Raw genomic sequence first — 23140 nt, forward strand, 5'->3', positions numbered from 1 at the left:
GGCTGCATCCCTAAACGGGTCGGCAACAACACCGTTTTCCCAGCCTGAACCCATACTTTCCCGTAATTAGGAATGAGGGATACTCTCTCATTCCCACCTTCTTTCGCAAGGCATGGCGAAACAACTCGTTCCCGATACTCTCACCTCCCACAGCTTCCAGATGTGGTGTGAGCTTTTCTGTATAGCTGTTTCATTTGATCTTCAACGCTCATATTCTCTCCTCCATGGACCAGCCAGGATATCCCAGGGCGAGTACGCCAATAAGTCAGGATATGACGGGGAAAATCACACATCCGCTGAACGACATCAATTCGGCCAGTCTACAGGCACCGAAAGCGCACCAAGCTGGAGATGGACATGCAAATGAAGAGTCGGCCGTGGACTCGGCGCCTCCTGCCACTATACACGTTACCGGAATACGCTTTGTTCTTCTTCTCTTAGCAATCTATATTTCAATTTTCCTCATCGCGCTCGATCAACTGATCGTATCGACTGCTATACCCAATATCACAGACGAGTTCCAGTCGCTTGGGGACATCGGCTGGTACGGCTCGGCGTATCTGCTCACCAGTTGCTCTTTTCAACTCATGTTTGGCAAGATTTACACCTTCTACCCTGTAACCATAGTCTATTCGGTAGCCATTCTGTTCTTTGAAGTAGGATCTGCAATTTGTGGTGCCGCGCCCAGTTCGGGAGCTTTCATTGCCGGTCGCAGTATCCAGGGTATCGGCGCAGCTGGCATCTATTCTGGCTCGGTAAGTCCTTCCCTATGCTCCCATCCTCCCCGATGCCGTCCAGCATCTCCATGCTTGGAATTCCAGCTTACGTTGCGGGTGATCACAGGTCGTCGGTATCGTTTATGCCGTGCCCTTGCAACAGAGGCCTATATATATGGGCCTTTTCGGCGCGACCTCCGGTGTTGCCACTATCATGGGTCCGCTCGTCGGCGGGGCATTCACATCCAATGTTACGTGGCGATGGTGTTTTTACATCAATATACCCTTTGGCGTTGTCGCTCTGGTCATCATTGGCGTCTGGCTTCGAATACCGGAACGAGACACTGCGAAGATCTCCTGGGCGAAGAAAATCTCCCAGCTGGACGCCGCAGGCACGGTGTTTCTCATTCCGGGGGTCGTTTCCCTCCTTCTCGCTCTCCAATGGGGAGGAACCACATACCCTGTGAGTCTATATATCGCTGCAGTTCTGCACCTGCTAATCACCCAACCTTTAGTGGAATAATGGCCGTGTTATCGCGCTGTTGGCTGTTGGGGGTGTGCTTCTCTTAGCCTTTATCGCAGTACAAATACTGATGCCCCGAACTGCAACCGTGGCCCCTCGGATATTCCAACAGAGATCCATCTACGCTGGTTTCACGGCAATCTTCTGCATTGGTGCCCAAATGAACGTATTCTGTTCGTGGCCACTCTAGACCCTCCTATGCATAACAATCACACGAAGCTAACTACCCGCCTCAGTATATTTCCTCCCACTATGGTTCCAGGCCATCAAAGGGGTTTCGGCTGTCGATTCGGGCATCCGCCTTTTGCCGTTCCCTCTGGCTACCATCATAGCCTCGGTCCTGGTTGGAGGTGCTGCCGCGCAGCTTGGCTACTATACACCGTTTCTGCTTGCTGGGGCTTGCCTCATGGCCATCGGCTCGGGCTTGCTCACGACGCTGCAGGTCGACAGCGGCATGCCGAAATGGATCGGGTACCAGGTGCTCTATGGCTTCGGCATCGGCATGGGGATCCAGGCGCCGAACCTGGCCGCTCAGACAGTGCTGCCGATGGATGACGTATCGACAGGCGTCGCGCTGATGTTGTTTAGCCAGCTGCTTGGCGGCGCCGTCTTTATCTCAATTGGGCAGAGCATTTTTACGAACGGCCTTGCGTCACGTCTGTCAATAATCCCGGGGTTTGACGCGTCCATCCTAGGTGATAACGGTGCCACCATGATAAGTAGTTCTATTCCTGCCGAGCTCAAAACACCCGTACTGGTGGCATACAACGAAGCCTTGCGCGGCGCATTCCGGGCGGGCCTGGTAGTGGCATGCCTGACCATTGTGGGGGCAGTGCTGATGGAATGGAGAAGTGTCAAACCAGACCAGTCAGGAGCTAAAGCCGCCAAAGGATCCGGCAGTGCGAATGACATGCAGGACGAACAGAAAACGTAGAACGCAAAGGCTGGCAACCATAGGCCAGCTAAATTTCCATATGTAGAGGCGACGGTTCAGGGGAAGCAGCGCTGCAACATCAATGGGAGCGTCCGAGCTAGGACTTAGCACGGAGGTTCTGAGCTTTGATAGTAACTGGTTTCGATTTCACCCACACTGTGTAGGTCACTAGGTACCCATGTCACAGCCACTAACGATAATGATAACATATCACTTTGAAAGTAGAACTACTGTACGAGAATCATATTTGTCGTCTCATGTGTTAGGGCTGCATAGCCTACCACGCCATCTTGCAAAAGGCAACTTTGATCATCTCGTTGTCGCCAGAGAATTTCTCGTCTGGGTTCTTTGCTTTACTAGCGAAACGCTTTGTGGCGACAGGTTCCGACCTCCAACTGAATGTGTCTGGGCCAAATCTTGATGAATCTTGTATCACGTGATCCCGCGACGCGACGCATTGGAGTTGGCCAAATTGGTCTTGGGCCAGGAACGACGTCAGTGAGTGCCTGTCACATCTCATCTTTCCATCACTTGTTTCATTCCTCTTCGTTCTTCTTCCCCTCTTCGATCCCCTTCTACTGCAAAACTCAGACTTTCCTCCCATTTCCAGCGATTAACCTACCCAAAGGCTGTACATATATCTTGCAAAGGACGGAAAACTGACGTTCCAATTACCTTTTGAAATCGGCACTTGCAACCCAAACCAAGGACAATCACACTGACGAAAGACACTAAGCTCCTTCCAGTGGATACCCCACCACATCCACTTGCCTGCTTGACACTGTTCCCTCCCCCACACCACCTGCAGTTGCAGCACACAATTGACAATGGCGGGCCAATCATCCACAAGCGCATCGCGAAAGCGCAAGCAGCCCGAGCCGGAATATGGATACGAACCCCAGCAAGAGGTCGAGGAGAAGCCCAAGAAGTCCAGAAAGAAGGACCCCAATGAGGAAAAGCGATTGAGGGTGTTTCGCCACAAAGCCCCCCCAGGCCTTCCAAGAAATCTACCAGCGCGCCACCTCCCAGCGCTTCTACGTCCTGGGCCGGACGCGCTGCGGCGACTCCTTCTGCCCCGAGGAGATCGTCGAGCTGACGGGCTCGACCGGCAACATCTACCACGTCCACATCGCGCAGCAGCCCACCTGCGACTGCCCCCACGGCCTGAAGCGCAGCCAGTGCAAGCACATCCTCTACGTCCTGTCGCGCGTGCTGCACGCCCGCTTCGACCTGGTCTACCAGCTGGCCCTGCTCAGCAGCGAGCTACGCGAGATCTTCGAGCGCGCCCCGCCCATCGAGGTCGGCGACGGCGCCGACGGCTCAGCCGCAGGGAAGGACAAGAACCGCAAGGCCATCGAGGGCGACTGCCCCATCTGCTTCAGCGAGTTCGAGGCGTCCGACGAGACCGTCTACTGCAAGGCCACCTGCGGCAACAACATCCACACCCAGTGCTTCGAGATGTGGGCCGCCACCAAGCGCCAGACCCCGGGGGCCAAGGACCAGGTCACGTGTCCCATGTGCCGGAGCCTCTGGCAGGGCGACGACGACGTGATCAAGAAGATCTTCAATACGGGCGTGGTGGGGCGCGAGGGCTATGTTAATGTTGCTGATCAGCTGGGCATCAGCCGGGTTCGAGGTGAGTTGAGGAGGAACAGCTACACCCACATACTTATTATCCCTGAAAGCGGCGCATATGCTAACCGGAATAGATACGAGCACGTATTACGATGGACCCACGCGAGGCGGCTCGGGCTACTATGGTGGCGGCATCCGATGGAGTAGTGGATATGGTGGATGGGGGCGGCGGCGATATTGGTAGGCCATGTCGCATCATGAACACCCGGCCATGCCAAGGTGGTATATGCGGTTTCTTCTGTTTTCCAGTATCCAACCATGCGCTTTTGCGGCTCCGAAAAGTCTGTTGGCGGCTGGACTCTCGATGATGGCGTTCTACGGAGGCGTTGGGCGACCGTCACGGATAGCATGGGCTTGTTACATGGTTAGGTAAATATCTCTTGCGTTTGGTTCAACCAAAAAGTGCAGCTTAGTAGACGATTGCTTTTTCAAGCTTGTCACTTATTTGGTTCCTAATATATCCCCAACTTTAAGGCCTTCATGGCGTAGGGATCCGAACACATCTTCCCCTATTAATAACGCTCTAAGATGCAACCCCTACTGGCTGCCCCCCCCTCTGATTGACCCCTCCTGATTTCAGATGATTCTAGAGCCCCTGAGCAATAACAACAGTATATAAAGGGGTCAAATCTCACTCGTCTCCCAATTAAAGTAGATCAATCTCTTCCTCTTTTTTTCCTTTTTTACCACCACTAATATAACTAAAGAAGCACGCATTGCGCAGGCGGTCCAGGCCGTGCTGGCCGGCGGAAGCATTAACCGTGCGGTTAAAGACTATAACGTTAATAGGGGCACCCTTCGCAACCGACTCAGGGGTCAACCTTCGAAAAAAGAGAAGTATAAGGCCCTTTAGCTTTTTACCCCCTGCCGAAGAGACCTTTTTGGCTAAATAGGCCTTTTTCCAGGCTAGCTTAAACTATGTATTAACGCACCGGCTGTTTCGTATATACGCTTAGTATATTCTCTTTATAAAAGGGGTCGATTACCTTATCGGTAAACGATAGGTGCACCGTTTTTTAAAACGTTATTCGGCTTTGAGGACCGTACGTACTAAAGCGATAGATTTTCGGCGTTTCGTATATATATTAAACGGGGCTATACGAGGGTTTTTTAATCGGTTTAATACTGTTATTATTAATAGTAACGTGGTTTACTATTAAGTGGCTCGTATTATTAAATAGTCTACCTTTACTACTTCTCGACACTTTTATAAAAGTTATTTTAATTACAACGCTTTAAATTAATTAAATTCACTCGCTATTTAATTCGCTACTCGATTTTATATACTTTTTATATATTCGCGTATTATAGCCTATTTCGCCGCAAATCTCACAGCGTTTGCCGCTCGTCGCGCGCCTTTTCGATAAACCATTATTTTCGCTTTTATTAATTGCTAGCCGCTTCTTTTTTACTTTTTCGTTTTATAGCCTTCGAGATTCCTTAATCGTAAAGGCTTTTTTAAGCTAAACTCGCGATTTTTTAGCTCTTCGGCGCTTCGAAAGGGTTAAATTAGCCTTTTTTAAAGTACGTATCCGATTATATATAAAAGTTATTTTATAGGCTATTTTAGTTATACCCTTCGCTATTTAGTTTACCGTATTTAAAATCGGCGTTGAAAAGTTTCCTTAATATTATTATTATTAATAGTACGCCGTATGCCGAAGGCCTTCGGTACATTTACCTAGTTCCTCGTGTAATAAACCGTGCCGAAGCTAGACTAAAAATACACGCTGCCAATATCGTAAAATCTACTTTACGTGCTCGACGTTATTATGCTGGTTTTCACCTATCAGCCTAGTGACCCTTGCTTTAGGGCCTGAAGAGAGATTATCCAGGTTCGGGTGGTCCCCTAATCTCCATTGCCAACTTATACAGCGGTAGTCGACCGGTTCGTAGAAGCTACTTTGCGATAATTTTCGCCGTATCTTTTTTACAGTAAGCGCCGTTAGATCGCGACGAGTTCGTAGCGGACTAGGTGTTAACTGTTTTGCTAGCTGCTTTTGTTTTCCCTCGAAGTCTTTGTAGTATAGGATCAGGTGTTCGGCTGTCTCCCGTCCTTTACCGTAGTTATATAGCGGCGTCGGGACGTTTAGAACCCGACAGGTGAACAGGAACGACTTGAGCTTTATTTTTCTAGTGCGTGCTTATATTAGGACCGATGTTTCGTGCTTAAGCATATCGTCGTAACGACGGCACGCTCCTTAGTTTAGCGGCGACTCTACAGCTAGTTCGCGGCGGCTTCGCGTTAGAGTAACGGTATAAAACTATTTTTATTCCTATTTTTTTTAAGCGCTTATTCGACCGTTTAACTATTTAGCTATTGTCTAGTTAACGTTAATTAAGCGTCGCTTAGCTATAAAATCGTAAGGGCTTCGCTAGTGGCCCTTTAGGGTCTCTTTTGTTTTTTTCTCCTTGCGCTACGTTTTTTATTAATAATCTCTGCCGCTTTTATATAGGCGCCGCGTAAAAATTGTAGCTTCCCGGTAGTCTCCGTGCGTATCTCGAAGCTAGCTGCCCTCGTATTTAGATAGAGGTTAAGGGGGGGGAACTGCCGCTTTAATTTCTAAGTAGTATTAAGGGGTCGCCTTATATGCTTTTATTACGGTCCGGAGATAGGAGTTTTAAACTATTATAAGGCTAAAGGCTGGCCTTTTTTCGGTATCGCCTACTTTATGTTAAGCCGACGCTCTGTACACGAGTACGCTACGTATTATTTTCGTATAAAGCTCTTTTACCCTTCGTACCGAACATCCCCAAGCTGACGCTGCGAGCCTGGTGAGAGCTAATATTTAAGTTGCTATTTTCGCTTTAATTTTTAAAATGTGGTCCTTCTATTATAGCTTCCGATAGAGCTAGACGCCGAGGAATCTCGTAGAGGTTACCGGCGCTATAGTAGCGTCTCCGAGGCGTACCTATAGCGTATAGGCTTTTCGCGTTTTAATAAAATAAATAAGCTCGCTCTTTTTAGGTTCGAACTTTATTCCTTTCGTGCGTGCCCAGCGGCTATAAGTTTCCCAGGCTTTTTTTAGGTTTCGGTAATTCGTAACGTGGTCTAGCCTTACGGTAATAAGATTCGTATTATCCGCGAATCCGACGATAATAAGCTGCTTGTGCGCTTTTAGCTCTTCGTATAATATAGCAATATAGAGAATAAAGAGGATTAGTAATAGCGGGGAGCTTTGCGAAACACTAGCGCGGAGCTGGATCTTCTTTAACGATTTGCCGTCGAAATAAAGGTGGACTGATTTGTTCGTAATAAAGCTCTCGACCTATCGGTAAACCTAATCCGGTAATCCTTTCTCGCGGAGTATAATAATTAGTCTTTTATGGTTAACTGTATCGAAAACGCCTTTAATATCGAGCTAAAAAAAAAAAGCGACGCCCTTTTATTGCTACGTTATACGAACGACGTCGGTAATTAATCGAATAGCCAGCTCGGTAAACCGCTGCGTTTAGTTCCCTATTTAGCCTTTAAATAAAAGCGAGTACTTTTCGGCTATTCCGGTAATTCGCCGGTTTATAGCTATTTCTATTACTTTCCCGACCGTACTAAGTAATAAAATAGGTCTCCATCCACCAGGTGTCTATTTTTCGGTTACTGTTTTATTTAGTTTTAGGATTACGATAACCTTTGCCGTACGGAAACGTTTGGGGAAGTAGGTAAGCCGGAAACTCGCTGTCGCTAAGCCGGTTAATGTCCGGAAAAGGGGTTCCCCACACGCTTTAAGGAAACCAGGAAGTAAAAAATCTTCCCCTGGAGCTTTCCAGGGTCCCGTTTATTTAATAATATCTCTTATCTCCTTAGCCGTTACCTCTACCTTAATAAGGGTAAGGCTAGGGGCGTGGTTCGGTACGGTATTTAAATCCGTAAGGTCGGCTTTTAAGTTAAAGAAGAACCTTTCCGAAAAAAGCGTAATTTTTTCGTCGTGGCTTCGCGCTTCGTTAACAGTTTTTTCGCTACGTCGTAATTCTGGGATTCCCGCTATTTATAATAGCGTCCAGCTCCGTAGTCGGGCCCATCGTTCGAGCGATTAAAGTGTTTTAGAATCGTGGGAGGCAGCGGCGACTACGTGACGCCAGTTTTTCGTTTTCGCTATTTAAACGATTCTCTCTAGGTCCGTTTTCGACTCGGTGTATTAATTCTAAATATATTGCGAGGGTACCGCGAGATAGGCTCGGTATCGTTGTTTCGTTATAGTCTGCGCTTTTTAAACCTCCGGTAATCACCAGGGCGTACTTTTACTAGTATAGGGGGTCTTTTTTAGGGCTGCTATATCGGTAATTTTTCGTAGGTCGCCTATAAGGTTATCGATAACTTAATTCAGCTCTTCCGGGCTTATTAGCTCGGCGATATCGGTTAAACGTACTCCGGCTTCCGCCCGTGCTAGCCCTTTATTTAATATCGTCCAGTTTTATCCCTTTGCTTTCGTTTTACTACCTCGTAGCGAGTTGGTTTTTAGTTCGACGCGGACGACCTGTGCCCTGTGGTTAGAACCTTTTAAGCTAGGGTCTCCTTTATATAAAATTGTCGTTTCTCGTATTACCTAGGTTAAGTCTAGCGTGGAATCTCTTTATTCGTGGCGTCGTTTCGTAATTTCTTTATATGGCGTGGCTAGCTTTAAGTTCTATTAGTCCGTAAAGGTAAAAAGGTTGTCTGCTCCGTACGATTTCCTGCCATGCATGTTCCAAAGCGGATGGTGTGTATTAAAGTCTTCGACGAGCAAGTGTCGCCCGGGGTACGAGGTCGTATCGAGGTCGCTTAGGGGGCTCCGTTATCGAAAAGTTTCTTAAATTAGCGAATATATAAACTATATAGTAAAACGGCTACTTTTTCCCCTCGGTATCGTAACGGTAGCCTAATCGGGGCCTGCTTTAATCTCTAGCTTAGCGATATCGAAACGTTTATATATATAAATAGCCGCTCGGCCTTCGCCGTAAATTACTTAATACCTAACTATCTCTAGGCAGTACGCGGTTTACGTGCGGGGGTTCGTTTATATTTCTTATAATATTAATATATCGTACTCTTTTTAATTAATTAAGGTAAGTGCCGTTGTTACCTTTAATACTACGACGTTTTAATATACTATTCGTAAACTTATAATTATAAAACTATAATAATATTTTACGCTAATAAGAAAACGACGGTGCCGCGCCGGCTTTGCGAGCGTGTCTCTTTACCTTAACTATTCGCTATCAAATCGAATCGCGGGCGGCCTCTCTTTCGTAAAACTACTATATACCCTTCTCTATCGCTAGTAAAGAGCGTTATCAGTAGTAATAAACGCCCTATTCCTGCCGAATTATCGCCGGTATTACGGATTTCGAACTGGCGAGGCCGGTGGGTATAAGCTTTTCTTACGCGTTTTTTTTGCTAGATCGCTACGGGGCAGTTGCGATTCCACGCCGTGTATTCCTTGCCGTAATTAATATAACGTTTCCTGCCTCGTGGTCTTTTTTTAGGGGCACTTTTAGTCTCCCTTAGGGTATGCTGTTATAAAGTAATAGCTATATTACTACTGTTTCCGATAATACTTAGCTACGTAGCCGTAACCGTAGTAGCGGTAACACTGTTAAATGCGGAGGCTAGCGTTATACGGTTCGCAGTCGAAAATCTCGGAATCCTATATTAAGCCGTTATTATATAAATCTTTCGCAGTTTAAACGGAGCTCGTATATAAAATAAGGGAAGCGTAACATGCTTCGGGGTTCTTCGGTAGGCTACGCTTATATTTCGAAATCTCTCTTAGGTTATATTTATTTGCGAATAAATTACGTAATAACGCGGTTTCGTCGTAGGTATCCCGTAGTTTTTTCGCTGGGACCCTTTTCGCAATAACTACGAGTTCTTTATAAGTAAGCTACGCGTTAATCCCGAAAACGTTTAAAACCTATCCATTATTCTTTATATGTTTCTTCGCCTCGTTTTTAAAGGTAAAAACGATATCGCCGCTAAATAGTTTCTTCGTTACGATAGCCTCGCTATACCCGATTACCGTATTAACGCTCTGTACGATATTTACTGGCCTTCTTTTTTTAAATATCGTTAAATTAATTTACGCTTTTAATTACTACTTCGCGGTTTCGGCGGGCTAAAACAATAACTTTCGGTTACTAAGCAATAAAATCGCTATTACGCGGCGTAAATATAACTTAAGCCCAGGACTTAGTTTATATAGCTTTGGGATTCTACGTAGCTTAAACGATAGCTTCTCCGACTATTTTTCGCAATTCCCCGCGGGTTATTAACGCGTTATCGTCGTCGTCGAAATACGGTCGTAGTTCGGTCGCTTCGGTATAAAATTCCCTAATTACTTAAAAAATCTCTTTACGCCTACTGCTAGGGGCTACTAAATTGGCGATCAGTTTCTCCAAATGCTTTAATCCTTCTTCGATACCTCTTCTCGAGCCATTTTCGCTGCTGGGACGCGTCTAAGGCGTTTGAGGTCCTTAATTATACGCCGTGACGTTGCTTCGCGGGTGGTGCTGGCTCTACGCGAGTCCGGCGCGACCGGTGTTAATAACCATCGGATTATCCATCGGATCATCCATACCGTAGCGCCTTGGCTGCGTCCCCTCGATAAAGGTTCGGCTAGGTTAATTCGACCTCGTAAATTTAAATAATAAAGTTTGTTTTCGATTATTCGATAATTCGACCGAGTTATCGATCTTTTCCCTTTTCTTTTTCTCCGCGCGGATACGTTGAATTTAAATTTAATATTAGCTTTCGTAAAAATAGCGAAATATATAGCTTTAAACGTAATAAAGAACTCGAGTTTCGTAATATAGTTTATTAAGGCCTTAATAAATAACTCGATTTTTTCGAATAAGCACGCTTTAAAGGCGAATAAAGTACTATATCGAAAAGTTAGAGCAGGTGCGATAAATAGGGAGGCATACTAATTATAATAATATCGTTATTTTAATAATATGTTTTAAATTCGGCCGAAATATAGTTTTCGTAGCCGTTGAGAATTAAAAGGCGGTAGCGACTTTTTGTTTACGATTTAATATATTTATTAAAGTATTTAATTTAGTTTAAACTTATTTCATTATCGGTTTATTTATTAAAAATCGGTTTAATTATTTAATCGCCCGGTAAGTTGTATTCGGTGGCTTAGTTCGTTAAGTGATATTAACTTTAAATGATTAAAAACGGCGGGATATATTAGCTTTACGAATTAATGTATTTAATCGCCGTCGATTATTCCCGATTATTAAGCTGGACCGACTTCGTTTTTTCACGCTAATCGGCGCGTGTTATAATGAGGGTTAACTCGATTATATTTATTATAAAGTTAGTTTCGTCGAAATTCTATATATTTTCGTTAACGATGCCGTATTTAACCTTAATATTCGCGACTAGTTTAAATTAACCGGAAATAACGTTTAAATCTTTACAGAAAGCCTTTTAATAATCGTACCGACGGTTTATTCGGGTTTTAAAGTCCGGGTTCCGGTTAATAAAACACTTAATTTAGTATTTATTAACGCGCTCGTCGTCGCGCGACGCGGTAAAAAGATTAATTATATTTTCTATATTAACGATTTTAGGAGATATTCCGCGGGTATTTAAATTAATTATATATTTACGAAATACCTTTTTTTTATTCGCATTTAATTTATACCGTAAGTATCGAATATCGCGTCGTAGGGTTCGGTCGTAAATTTAGTAACGTAAAATAGTTTTAGGAATATTATATACTTTTATAGTATCTCTTTTACTTAATAGATTTAAATGTTTTCGTGTCGCTTAAATAATTAAACCGATTCGGTTTTTTTAATTTAAATTAAGCATTATAATTATAAAATTATTACGCGTTAAAGTTTAATTAAGGTTAAAAAGTAGTAAGGGTGGACCACTTAATAATACGGGCTACTTAATGGTAAACCACGTTATATCCCTTTAATTTAAATTTAACGCCGATAAAATAGAAACTGCGATAATAATAAGGGAGGGTATTATAGTAATCGGACCTGCCGCTTATTAAAGTTTAATACGGAATAACTCGGCTAATCGCGAGTAGGTAACTATTTTAAAGTATATTAATATTATTAATAATATTCTACCGCCTTTAATTATATTTAAAAGTTAATCGGTCTAATAATAGTGGTTCCTTTAAAAAAAAGACGAGGTTAACTGCGAATATAAGGATTAAGCTTTTAAGGCGTTACTAAAAGGATAAATTTTTAATCTTATAGCCTTAAAATAGCTAAGAAAGATTTTTATCCCCTTAATAAAGCTTAATAACTTTAATTAATAAAGGCTTTTAATTTTTAATAGACATAGAAATTACATCGACGATAACTTTATACTAGCGGCGTTAAAGGCTAAGGTGTAACTCCTCTATTTATTACTACACAGCTCCTATATGTTTTAACCCCTAAATATTAACTGTTTTAAGGTTTTAAAAAGGAGGTTTTAAAAGGAGCTCGACTTAGTATACGCTATTATTAATAATAGCTACGTTAAAAAAGGGGACTTCTTTTAAGCCTAGGCTAAAGTACGTAAAGTAGTTTTCACTTTTAAGGTTATCGCTAATAAATAAATAACAATTAATATCTACCCCCTTAATATCGAAAAGCCGATAAATAATAGGCTCCGGCGTTTTAATATAGTACGAGTTATCGATAAGGCTATTATCGCCGAGGATACGCGCTAGCCGGCTGAACCGAAAACTAAAAAAATCGAAACGCCTAAAAACAGCCGGCAAGTTAAAAATTTAAGGGCTGCGATACTTAATATAAAAATTACTACCGGTAATCTAATTAAAAAATTACTGTGAAAAAAGCTTAGCAAAAGTATTAATAATTTAACGGCTCGAATCGGCCGGTTAAAGCAAGAAAAAGCCGGTTTAAAGGCAGATCTAAAAAAAATAAAGGCTTAAAAAAAAGAAAGTTAATAAGGACCCTAATAAAGGCTTTATTTATATAGTAAACATTAAGGAGGTTTAAGAGGACGTTAAAAAAGAAGGCTAAAGAAAAGGCCGAAAAAGGGCGCCGGTAAAGTGGTGAAAATTAATGTAAATCGAGCTAGTGGTAAGGCTAACTCTATTATAGTACGTACGAGCCGAAACAGACCTTAAAATACAGTATGTGTTACTCAATTGACCTATCTATTACTGTTGTTGTTAATTTTTACATCTATTTTAAGGGGGTCAGTGAAGGGGGGGGGCAGCCAGTAGGGGTTGCATCTTACATAATGATGGAGCTTGGGATACTGCCAAGCTGGGCCAATACACATAAATACAGTGAAGACCCACAGATACCCCAGGACTTTCATCACAATTCCCCTGCCCGATGTCTGTCTTGCGATGAGTGTACGACTCGCTATGGTTTCGGCCGAACAGATAGCCCAGTTCGACAAGAAGAAACGCATTTCGGAGCTTAAGAAGTGCTGACGGTACAATATGAAGTTGGCAACAGCATGACTCAAAGCTGATAGGACGAATACCCAGAGCGATCCGAAAGCTCCACGAACCAGCCTATTTCGTGGAAAGGGGTGTGAAGGCATGTGGAGTGTAAAGGGATGTACGTGCAGCCGATGCCAGAAGACACCCCAGAAGCGGCGTAGAGTGTATGTATCTGCAAGGCTTCCGAACAGCGGCGGCCACTCTTCGGCCGCATCCCAAGACAGGATGGCGACGAAGAGAATGGCGGCTAGATCATGGGCCGTGGTGAGACTGTAATAACTCGTCCAGATCCAGTGGAACGACATGATCCCGCGAGCTGCCATGGATGAGACCGAGGGCACGAGCCCCTGATGAGTCGGTCCGAAATCCGCAAGAGGCATTTCCAAACGTTGGAAGATGAGGGCCATAGTCCATGAAGTTCCACGTTGGATACACCCGAGCAGGCAGATGCGAGAGGCCCTCCTGGCAGCAAACCAAACACGCGTGCGTTTGCTTGGAAAACTACCGGATGCGTCGACTCGATACCCGTCAAGCGGCAGGTTGCGGACGTTGCTGCATATTCTATATATAGCGCGGGCGTGCTGGAAGCTGCTGGCGCCATGTAGCCTGAGCACCGACTTCTGTACAAACAGGACGGCGGTGGAGTGAATGGTGAAACCGATGATGAAGGGAACGGCGAATGGAGAATAGAATGGCAGTGATGACTGGTGGCCTACAGCCAGGAGGCAAACAAGAACACCGAAGACATGCAAGACTCCGAATATCTGTCGTAACCGGTCACGGGAAGGTCGCTGGATGGCCTGTGAGAACAGGATCGTCGCTGCGGCTAGCGATAGAACGGAAGATGCCGTTAGGAGAAGCTCCATAGCTGTGGCTAGAATATCTTCATCACGACGGCGATGGAGGGTTGTGGTTGAACTGTGTTCTTTTAAACGGGAGACTTGGATGTCTTGAGACTTACGATGCTCCATGTCAAATCGCCTCCTAATATGATTTCCCCCTGTGAGCTGTGCTCCCATTTCGATATCATGTACGCCGTCCAACGTGTAACTCCCTCATAAAAGACAAAGAGCCAGCCATCACCTCTTTGCTCAACGTTACATTGCCAGCGTATAATGGCAATTTCCCAACATGAGGTTACGTGCGCTTCCTTCCCCTAGAGCAAACAGAGATCGCGCACTCCTGCGGCTGGCATACGCCCCCTTCTTCTCCCCGGCGTACCGGAAGCGGGTGTGACGGCCGGTCTGCCCCGTGTCACGGTGATGGTCGGTTTACCCTGTGTCACGAAGTAGCCATCCCGATGGGCGGTGTTGCTCTCTGTCATACAGTCTGTTGTGGCATTCGCATGCCGTGGGATCAGTTTATTAGCCTGAGTGCAATGAAATGAAATTGGGATTGATAATCAAGCGGGAAGATTTCAATCGGTCGAGAAGACATGAGTTTGGATTGTTATAAATTGATAAGCATACACTTTGAATGGAATGCGAACTCTCCCTCTCTCTCACCAACCCCCAAACAGCATACCAGTTACGTACACGCGCTGCGCACTCTCGTCCGTCGCCCGCAACTTTTGAAACACATCTTTCTCCCCGTCTATCTGTCACTCATCGACATGCCTATTGCACTACTCGTGCCCGAGCTGGCCGTGGCGATCGTCGACGGCGCTACGAGTGTAGGAGGCCTCGCCGCCTGGTGCGGCTACCACAAGGACGATCCGGGATGTGTCCACCACAATGAGCGCGACGACACCATCATCGGCACCTCCGGCGCCCCTTCCCTGATGGGCGTCTTCCGACGCCAGCAGGACGTCGGGCCCTGCGGCGTGCCCCAGTACAACTTCGACCAGTGCCACGACCAGCTCCGGGGGCTTACTGTGCAGACCAGTATCCCCGGCGAGAGTGGTAAGTAGATCACCCGTATCGGCGGCGAATTTCTGGCTAATGAAACGACCCTTTTCTTTCTGTTTTCTACAGAGGGCCAGTTCGATAACGTCCCGGCCGCGTGCATGGACCTCGCGGCCGTCCTCTCGGGCGACTGCACCGACACGACGATCAGCCCGACGGTTTGCGGCTCGGCGTGTCTTCATTACAGCGGCCTGACTGACGGCCACTACGCAAATATTTCCATCGCTCTTACTTCCTAGTTATCTTTTGACTAGCAGTCACCTGGACTTGGCTGGGCTTTCAAAGGGGATATACTGTGGTTCATATCTGTCGGATTATGATAGTAGATGGGGAAAAACACTCTCGTTACTAGATAAGAATTTGATAAGACTGCTCTAGGATATGATAATTCCACTGCCTTGCATCTCAATCCTTCCGAATGCCTCCATCATATTCCCGTTAGCAATGACCACCTCTTCCCCGGCACCGCCGTAGAAGCCGGCAGCAGCGTATCTGAAAACCGGCGATCCCGCGGAATGCACCACCCCAAATGCCGTCTCGTCATTTACAGCTCTCGCGGGACTGGGCACGTCACCGTTCTGAAACTCCGCCTCCAGGACCTCGAACCCCTTCACGCATTCGTCACTCGGGTCTTGACCGCGGTCTTCGTCCTTCTGGAGATAGGCGCTGCTCAGGAACAGGGTATCCGCCGCGGCGGGGCTGAACCAACCGGCTAGTCGGCCATCGCATCGCGCCCCCATCACGACACCCGGCACGCCACCCGCGAACATGCTAGCCATGCTGGAGTGTATGGACCACTCCTTGTTTGTCTTTCGCGGGTGTCGGATCTCTCGGGCCACCGGGGACGGTGCCCGAAACCCGATGCGGAAGCTCGAACTCGCATACAAATCGCCATCCTCCTCGGGTACGAGATGGACAACCGGCAGGTTTAGCACTGCAAATCTGGCTAGTTGTTGTGGCTGGTCCGAGGCTCGAAGAAGGTGCAAGGCCAGAACCGAGGTGGTGCCGAGGACTCCAATGAGGTTATGCCGCGAGCTGCCTAGGTTGTGGACCTTGGGACGTCCGCCGTACATGGCAGCCAGCATATAGGCGACGTGTGTCCTGGTCACTTTGCCTTCCCTGCGCAGTTCATTTCCAAACTGTGTGCACATTGCCAGGAATGTTGTACCACCACGACCCCACACTCCGCGGAGGTAAGGGTCCTTGGTGGAGAGAAAGTCGAAGCAAACCAGGGGCGCCAACAGACCGTAGTAAAATCCAAAGACTAGGGATTGATACTGTAGCCACAAGGGCTGCAGCTTAGCAGACCCGGGATCTTCTGTATTCCCTCGGAGAAGATATTCGAGGCCAGCGTGCGTTTCGAGCCACTCCTTCTCAGACGGCTGTCTGACGCTCTCAAGGAGCCACGTTACTGCGTCAAGCAACCCCTGATTTTGGCAGGGAAATGCTTTGTTCGCCAACATGAGAGCGTCCGGAGAGAAGCGTTCGGAGTGCTGATCGTAGTCGTCTGCTAATTCGTAGCATACTGCTTCGTTCGAGTGAATATAAGGGAGCGTGGAGCTGGCGACGAGTGTAAGCTTCGAAGCCGCCGCGGCGCCTCGCGTCCAATAACACTCCATTTCGTTTTTCGTGCGTCGGCTCGTTTCAATGGCCTGTATCATACTTTTTGGGTCACCGGCAGGGTATGAAATCATCTCGGCCTGGTGTGGTTGTCGTCGATCCTCGGCCGGCCCAAGTGGGAACTTTCCGTCCTTGGCATAAGCCACCAGCAGCTGCGCTTCGTACGATCTCTCGCCGTCCACGCTGATGGAGACACCACAGGCCTGGATGGTCTTGGCGATCGCCAGCGTGCTGACAGAATAGCAAGTAAAGGAGTTGGTCCCATTCTCCAAAAGACACTTCAGGAAACACTGGGCCTCGTGGTCTTCTGATTCGTTCAGCTGCGGGATGGCATCGCCCTTGCCATACTTCTTCCACATCGAGCGGTACGTCCGCAGTATGTGAGGCGCCATGCCGCGGACCTGCCCAGCCGATCTCCAAGACTCTATGTTGACACCAAGGCTGACGCGGAGCGAGTCCTCTGTCTCCTTATTCTCCAGCACAAGCGCCAAGAGCTCGACGATGAACTCGATGATTCGGTCATGGGCCATGCAGATGTCCAGCGCAGTAACAATGATGGTCATGAGCCAAGAAAAGGGCCTAAGGCCGGGTGCTTCCGACGACTGCGCCGAGCTCTTGCTCCGTGGCAACTCCGAATTCGGAGCCTGCTCCGCTCGTTGCGGCGGCTGGGAGGAAGTGCTGACTCTCCCGGTCTGGTAGATGAACTCGGTGCTGGAGAATCTGCTCTCCATCTTGGATGGCTCGACGATGCCTTTGCGCTTGAGGAGCGCCTCGGGGTCTTCCAGGATAGCCTCAAAGAGGTCCTGGTCGTTGGACTTGACGCGCAGCCAGTTGCCGAACGTGCGTCCATTGCGAATGATGAGGGCGATGTCGCTGAGAGACACATCTATTTGGGGAAGAGCGTCGGCGCCCGCCGTGATGGACAACGACATGGCCTTCGGTTGCGATTCCGGTTGTGAAGACTTATCAGGCGCAAACGCAAGGAGGGCCCTCAGACCCGATGCCTCTTCAGATAAGGCACAGTCTACATCTGCCAAATCGTCCGAGTCCATGAACTCGATACTCGTTCGGAACCTCTCCAAGATGCAGTCGATGTTTTCTAGATGAACAACAATCGCGCGAACCGTATTTTCGCTATACCTTTGGAGGGCTTCGGCCTCGTCTGCGTATATGGCCTGTATTTGACGAACGAGATCGGTCGCGATATCTTGTACTTTTTCGGCTTGCCTCTCATCAGTCGCCAGCTCCTTAGCATGCTCTATGACAGATATTCTTCGTAATTGCAACTGCTGAATATTGTTATATTCCCATGACCCGGTGTCTTCTCCCTCCCCGAGGCATCCGATTCGTCGTCGGATACTGGGTAAGAGTGGCTTCGGATTGCCGAGCCCAGAGAGGCGCGGGTGTCATCATCGAGCCCAGTAGTCTCCCATGGTAAAGCTTGGAGGGCGAAAGAATGCAGATGCTCGGAAATGTGTCCGTCCGTCCCGGGATGCAGAGGTGGCGAGTCGCCATGGCACAAAGGGCAAGAGACTGGCGGCAAGATCGACCGACGGCTGGCCTCGATTAGATCTCCGAGATCACCCTCTTCGAACTCCCCGTCATGCTCCGTGACAATGTGGTCGGCCCAGTCTCCTTCGGTATCGAATTCAAACTCGGCGGGATCGTCGGACTCCAGCCAACAGGTATCGCAGATCCAGCGAGGTGCACTGTGGGAACTCTCGAGATGGGCTCTCCACTGGTCTGTGGATAGGTACATGGTATCAGGCGTCTGACAGTCCTCGTATATGCATACATACGGGCTCAGATCCTCAGCCACATGGCCACTAGAATCGATTAGTTAAATGATTAGTTAAATGATGGACACGACTGTAAGGGATGGTACATACCGCCATCTCTTGTCTTTCTTCCGGTCCGAGTAGGATGCATCCAACGGCTGGGCGCAGAAAGGACACCAGACTGTACTCCCTTCGCTACTTGGGCATTTCGGATAGTCCTGCTTCATTGCACCCCGGGAGAACTTGGTGCTCACCGATCTGGTACCCTGTGTCGGAGGGCGCTTGGGCATGACGAAACTGCCGATCCCGGTAGCGGGCTGTGAAGACAGAACTGTTCGCTCGACTGGGTTTGCCGACTGCGACGGGGCAGAGTGCACATATGGTGTGGAATCATGGTGACGAAACCGGTCTGCGGCAGGATCTGGCTTCGTGGTCGAGGCCGGTTTGGGTGGGGCAGCAGCATGCTTGGTTGCCTCGCTCGTTGCTTCCGCAACCCCTTTTCCTTTGCCTCCCTCTATCTTCTGACAGAAAGTGCGGAAGTAAACGTCGAACCGATTTCTTCGGACCAAGTTCGCATGAAGGAGTCGCTTCTGGACGGGGCTCAGTCTCTGCTCATCGGTGAAGTAGGCCTTGAGGGTTATCCAGGCCTTCTTCCAGATGATATCCCCTGTGAGAGTATGGCGTTGAAGCAGCGAGTGTAGAAGGTGCATCTTGGTAGGCCCAACAAGGATGATCCACATCATATATCCTCAGAACTCCTCCAGCTTCGGAGCTCTCTGCTCCAACAAGCGGTCGGCGCGCTGGTGTCGGAACTTGGTTCCGGATTTTCGTATGGACGCCGATATCTTGGATAAGTACTGCACGGTTGTTTTGATATAGTACTTCTGCTCGTCCAAGTCCGGAATGTCGTTTTGCACTGTCCCTGCGGGCGAAAGCTGAACATACCTATCTCGATACAGTTCTCGAGTGAGTGCTTCAAACTGTCCAACAGGCTGACTATGACTTCTTTCACGTCACCCCGAGTTTGAACACGACGATCCAAAGAGGAATGCCCGGACTTGGCCGCGCCAATTCCTAGAGACCACCAGTTGAAAGCAGCCGACATCTTGTCAATCCAGTCATCTTCAGATGACTGAAAATGCTGTTGACATGTTTCGAACAAAGCCTGGCATGTCTCTGTGCGGGCTCGAATGACTGTTGGGTCTGTGCTGTGCTCTTCTGGCTCGGGCGTCAACACCTGCAGCACAGTGTCGCCGACTTCGTCGCCGGCCGAAAGGGGGCCTCATGGCCGGCTCCATGGTACATTCCAGTGCCTAAGTACTCTCGAGCTGGGCGTCGTTCAAGTGATAAGAGACAGCGTAGAGACCGAACTCCTCTGCTCGGCGCAGCGCGTGCAGATTGAGCCAAACACGTATTTCATGCATGGAACACAGACTGCCGACGAGGGTGGATGGGGGAAGAGTGTCAAACACCCCTGTAACCATTTCCTACCCCGCACATGCCGTTGGCCCCCAACCGTCACATATGGACGGCACTTCGCAGATGATCATACGAGTGAAGTCCATTTCAGAGACCCGGTCGCGTCGTGGTGCCTTTCGTCTTGTGCAGAAATCTGGACTGCTACTGCTCGAGACCACTGGATACGTCCCCAATATGTCCGCTTTAGAAGTAGCCATCCAGGCAACAGACAGGCTTCAAAATGTCGTTGATCACTTGCGCACCCGGCCTCCCTGCGTACAGTTCTGCGTCAGTCTGAAGGTCATTCTCATTGATCTTCTCAAGTGGCTCCAAAGTCTTTCCGAGGATGAATATTCTGAGACAGAGGCGGATGCACTGCTCAGGCAGCTCGACAACCTCTGCAGGGTGAGTCTATTACTCCATTGATTATAGAATCAAGGACACACCTGAGATATTTTACAGCTGCAAGAAGCCTCGAATGAAGTAGCGCCACACGGTGTGATGAAACTCGAGAACCGGTACCCAGCCGTCGCCCTACTTTTGGCCGACTCGAAGTCCGTGATCTTGGCCATAAGTCACGTAGCTAGTAGCCGAAAGGCCCAGAGGCAACGCCGGATGACTCTTTCTTTACTCGAAGCTTTCCTACCCGAGACGACGGAGGAGGAATATGTTGATACCTCGCCCTCCGACACCGATCTCCGATCTGTCAGCAAAGAGCCCCCTGAGTGCGAGAGAGAAATCCGGTTGCTCCACAATGCCCTCTTTACACGTTGCCTTTGTACCGACTCGGATGAGATGTCGGCCCGCATTAGACTCCGGAGTACACTGGAGGACGATGAAGCGAAGGTCACCTTCGGGATGCTCTTCATGGCCCATCCCCATCGCACCGATCTTCAGTCGCAGCCGTGGTGGCAGGATACGCATTTTTCTATCACTCGCACTGTGTTAGTCTCCCTCGTTTTAACTAAGCTCCATTGACATACTGACATGCATTACAGCAACTTTGAGACCGGTTCTGGCATCGACTACGAGGAGATCGGACCGGACTCTGAAACACCATTCTGTTCCTACATATCGGCTCAAGATGTAGCGGGCCTTATGATGTTGAAGTTTGTAGTCAAAGGACCAAGGCTGTTTTTCGAGGAACAGAAAGAGCCTTCCAGCCACTGGGCATTCGATGAACCCAGTATCTCCCTTGGCCAACTCCTAGAAGGGCTGTTTCAATCCAAGAGGGACCTGACGGAGAAAAGAAAGGAAGTGTTGTCGTGGCTTCTAGCAAAGTCAGTATGGCAGTATTACAGCTCGCCGTGGATGCAGCAGCCATGGAACAAGGAAAGTGTGCACTTCCTCCTGGAGCGGCGGGATACCGAGGGGCATGAAGTTGCTGGCATCTTTGTCAGCGAACCCCTGCTCTCGGTCTCTATCGCCCGCCATATGCATGGCGCCGGAGATGGTCAAGAAAAGGCCGGTGGTCAGCAGAAACGTCGCTTGCCCCCGTTCAGCAAGCCAGTGCACCTGATACCAAAGATTCTTGCGTTGGGTGTCATGCTCGTGGAGATCCAGCTTGGGCGACCCATCGAAACACTCTACAGTGAGGCTGAATGGTCGAGATACTGCCCGCAGGGAAAGAAGAACCAAAACACGGACTTCAAGATCTGCAAAGACATCATTGCGAAGAAACACTTCTTCCATGATATCTCAGATCCGCTCGAACTCCTCATCAAGACCTGCATTCATCCCAGCGACTCTTTCAACCCTCCCCAAGTACGAGACGAAGAAGGCGTCCGTCACGCTTTGTACCCTTTGATCAACCGGCTCGACGTGTACCTGTCTAAAAGGAAACCCTACAATGTGAAGCCCCTGACTCTGTCGGATCCTCTGCCTTCAACACAATCTCTTACAGCTGCACCGTCGCCTCTGCCAAGATCCTTACCGACAGTCCCCAAACCAAACATCACCACTCACCGACCTGGCCACACTATGGGAGAAATGTGAGTTCCCTCCAGTTCCACCTACAACGAAAACAGCCCCAAAGATTCTGTACATGGTAATTGCTGAGAACATCAAGTACGAACTCTACATCCACCAAAGACTGGTTTGATCGAATGGCCAGTCTGAACTACATCCTCAAGGCCAGAGAGGGAGATACGTATGACCAAGTCAAAATCGCAGTACTGGACACGGGAGTTGATCTCAACGATGCCGCTTCCGAATACATAGATGGGTACCGGGACTTCGTCAGCGGGAACGATAAGGTCAAGTGTGACAATACAGGCCATGGGACAACTTCTATCAGCCTCATTTTCGACATGTGCGAGTCGGCCTCGGTTTACGCTGTTCGCATCTTCGAGACGGATGTTGCGAATGAGAATTCTCAAGAATTAGCAGTTCAGGTCAGTTCTTTCTGCCCCTGATTGGATATCTTGAAGAAGCGGGAATATCAGGTTCCGCTCACTAACTTGGGGAGTCGACATGTCCAGGCTCTTGACTGGTGCATCAAAGAACGAATGGACGTCGTTTGCATGGCCTGCGGATTTGCCGACACCAGCCAAGAGCTGTTTGACAAGGTCCACGAAGCCTCGGGGAAGATGCTTATCCTGGCAGCTCCCACGAACGAGAGCAACGCCGGCGAAATTGCTTACCCCGCTCGGTACGACAACGACGTCATATGCATCTTCTCAACGAATGGCGCCGTCACCAAGTCTCAGCGGCACAATCCCTCTAGGGGCCTCGGTATGTACAACTTCGCCATCTTGGGCGAAGACATCAAGACTATGAGCGGCGAGGTGCGATCTGGAACCTCCTTTTCGACCGCCATTGCTGCAGGTTTGGTGGGCCGGTTGCTGGAGTTTTCCAGACACAGCGACTGCAAGGGCCGCATAAGCAACGCCTCCATGCTCAAGGTGAAGTACGGCATGACCAAGGCCCTGATGTCTATGGCCATGAAAGACTCGGAGTTTCACTGCTTGAAACCTCGGAGACTTCTACCCAAGGGATTGCGGAATCAAACCCCCTTTGGCGAACATGGTTATCCTCATCCCAAAAGAGCGCGAGATGGCGCGAGATTACATTTGTAACTTAATCAGTATGTTTTTAGGGGATGCGTGGCAATGACATAAAGGAAAATGGCACAGGAGAGACGCAAACAGCATGTCCATC

General features: G+C 48.3%; 8 protein-coding genes across 8 annotated transcripts; 5 read left to right on the top strand and 3 right to left on the bottom strand.

The window, feature by feature from the left end:
* Positions 1–272: 272 nt before the first annotated feature.
* PG986_010414 (uncharacterized protein) lies at positions 273–2173 on the top strand (the record flags this gene model as incomplete). The annotated part of the gene is made up of 4 exons (XM_066846636.1): positions 273–755; positions 844–1179; positions 1232–1412; positions 1476–2173. 4 exons carry the CDS (start codon positions 273–275, stop codon positions 2171–2173), a joined length of 1698 nt encoding a protein of 565 aa, XP_066696127.1.
* An 827-nt stretch (positions 2174–3000) lies between these two features.
* On the top strand, positions 3001–3992 carry PG986_010415 (Znf1; the record flags this gene model as incomplete). The annotated part of the gene is made up of 3 exons (XM_066846637.1): positions 3001–3141; positions 3167–3809; positions 3883–3992. The coding sequence occupies 3 exons, from the start codon at positions 3001–3003 to the stop codon at positions 3990–3992; spliced, it is 894 nt and encodes a 297-aa protein (XP_066696128.1).
* A 9248-nt stretch (positions 3993–13240) lies between these two features.
* Positions 13241–14240, bottom strand: PG986_010416 (uncharacterized protein; the record flags this gene model as incomplete). The annotated part of the gene is made up of 2 exons (XM_066846638.1): positions 13241–13246; positions 13290–14240. The coding sequence occupies 2 exons, from the start codon at positions 14238–14240 to the stop codon at positions 13241–13243; spliced, it is 957 nt and encodes a 318-aa protein (XP_066696129.1).
* Positions 14241–14833: 593 nt separating this feature from the next.
* Positions 14834–15364, top strand: PG986_010417 (uncharacterized protein; the record flags this gene model as incomplete). The annotated part of the gene is made up of 2 exons (XM_066846639.1): positions 14834–15122; positions 15195–15364. The coding sequence occupies 2 exons, from the start codon at positions 14834–14836 to the stop codon at positions 15362–15364; spliced, it is 459 nt and encodes a 152-aa protein (XP_066696130.1).
* A 1708-nt stretch (positions 15365–17072) lies between these two features.
* Positions 17073–17704, top strand: PG986_010418 (uncharacterized protein; the record flags this gene model as incomplete). The annotated part of the gene is made up of 2 exons (XM_066846640.1): positions 17073–17110; positions 17155–17704. The coding sequence occupies 2 exons, from the start codon at positions 17073–17075 to the stop codon at positions 17702–17704; spliced, it is 588 nt and encodes a 195-aa protein (XP_066696131.1).
* A 299-nt stretch (positions 17705–18003) lies between these two features.
* On the bottom strand, positions 18004–19233 carry PG986_010419 (uncharacterized protein; the record flags this gene model as incomplete). Its single annotated transcript, XM_066846641.1, has 2 exons — positions 18004–18571; positions 18635–19233. The coding sequence occupies 2 exons, from the start codon at positions 19231–19233 to the stop codon at positions 18004–18006; spliced, it is 1167 nt and encodes a 388-aa protein (XP_066696132.1).
* A 39-nt stretch (positions 19234–19272) lies between these two features.
* Positions 19273–19802, bottom strand: PG986_010420 (uncharacterized protein; the record flags this gene model as incomplete). The annotated part of the gene is made up of 2 exons (XM_066846642.1): positions 19273–19445; positions 19469–19802. Coding segments are annotated over 2 exons (507 nt in total), but the record flags the coding sequence as incomplete, so codon positions are not given.
* A 374-nt stretch (positions 19803–20176) lies between these two features.
* On the top strand, positions 20177–23058 carry PG986_010421 (subtilisin-like protein; the record flags this gene model as incomplete). The annotated part of the gene is made up of 5 exons (XM_066846643.1): positions 20177–20386; positions 20444–20925; positions 20980–21972; positions 22050–22374; positions 22426–23058. 5 exons carry the CDS (start codon positions 20177–20179, stop codon positions 23056–23058), a joined length of 2643 nt encoding a protein of 880 aa, XP_066696134.1.
* Between the last annotated feature and the right edge of the window lie 82 nt (positions 23059–23140).

Source organism: Apiospora aurea, assembly GCF_038362705.1.
Source record: "Apiospora aurea strain CBS 24483 chromosome Unknown utg000007l_segment0_segment0, whole genome shotgun sequence".
NCBI classification, from domain to species: domain Eukaryota; kingdom Fungi; phylum Ascomycota; class Sordariomycetes; order Amphisphaeriales; family Apiosporaceae; genus Apiospora; species Apiospora aurea.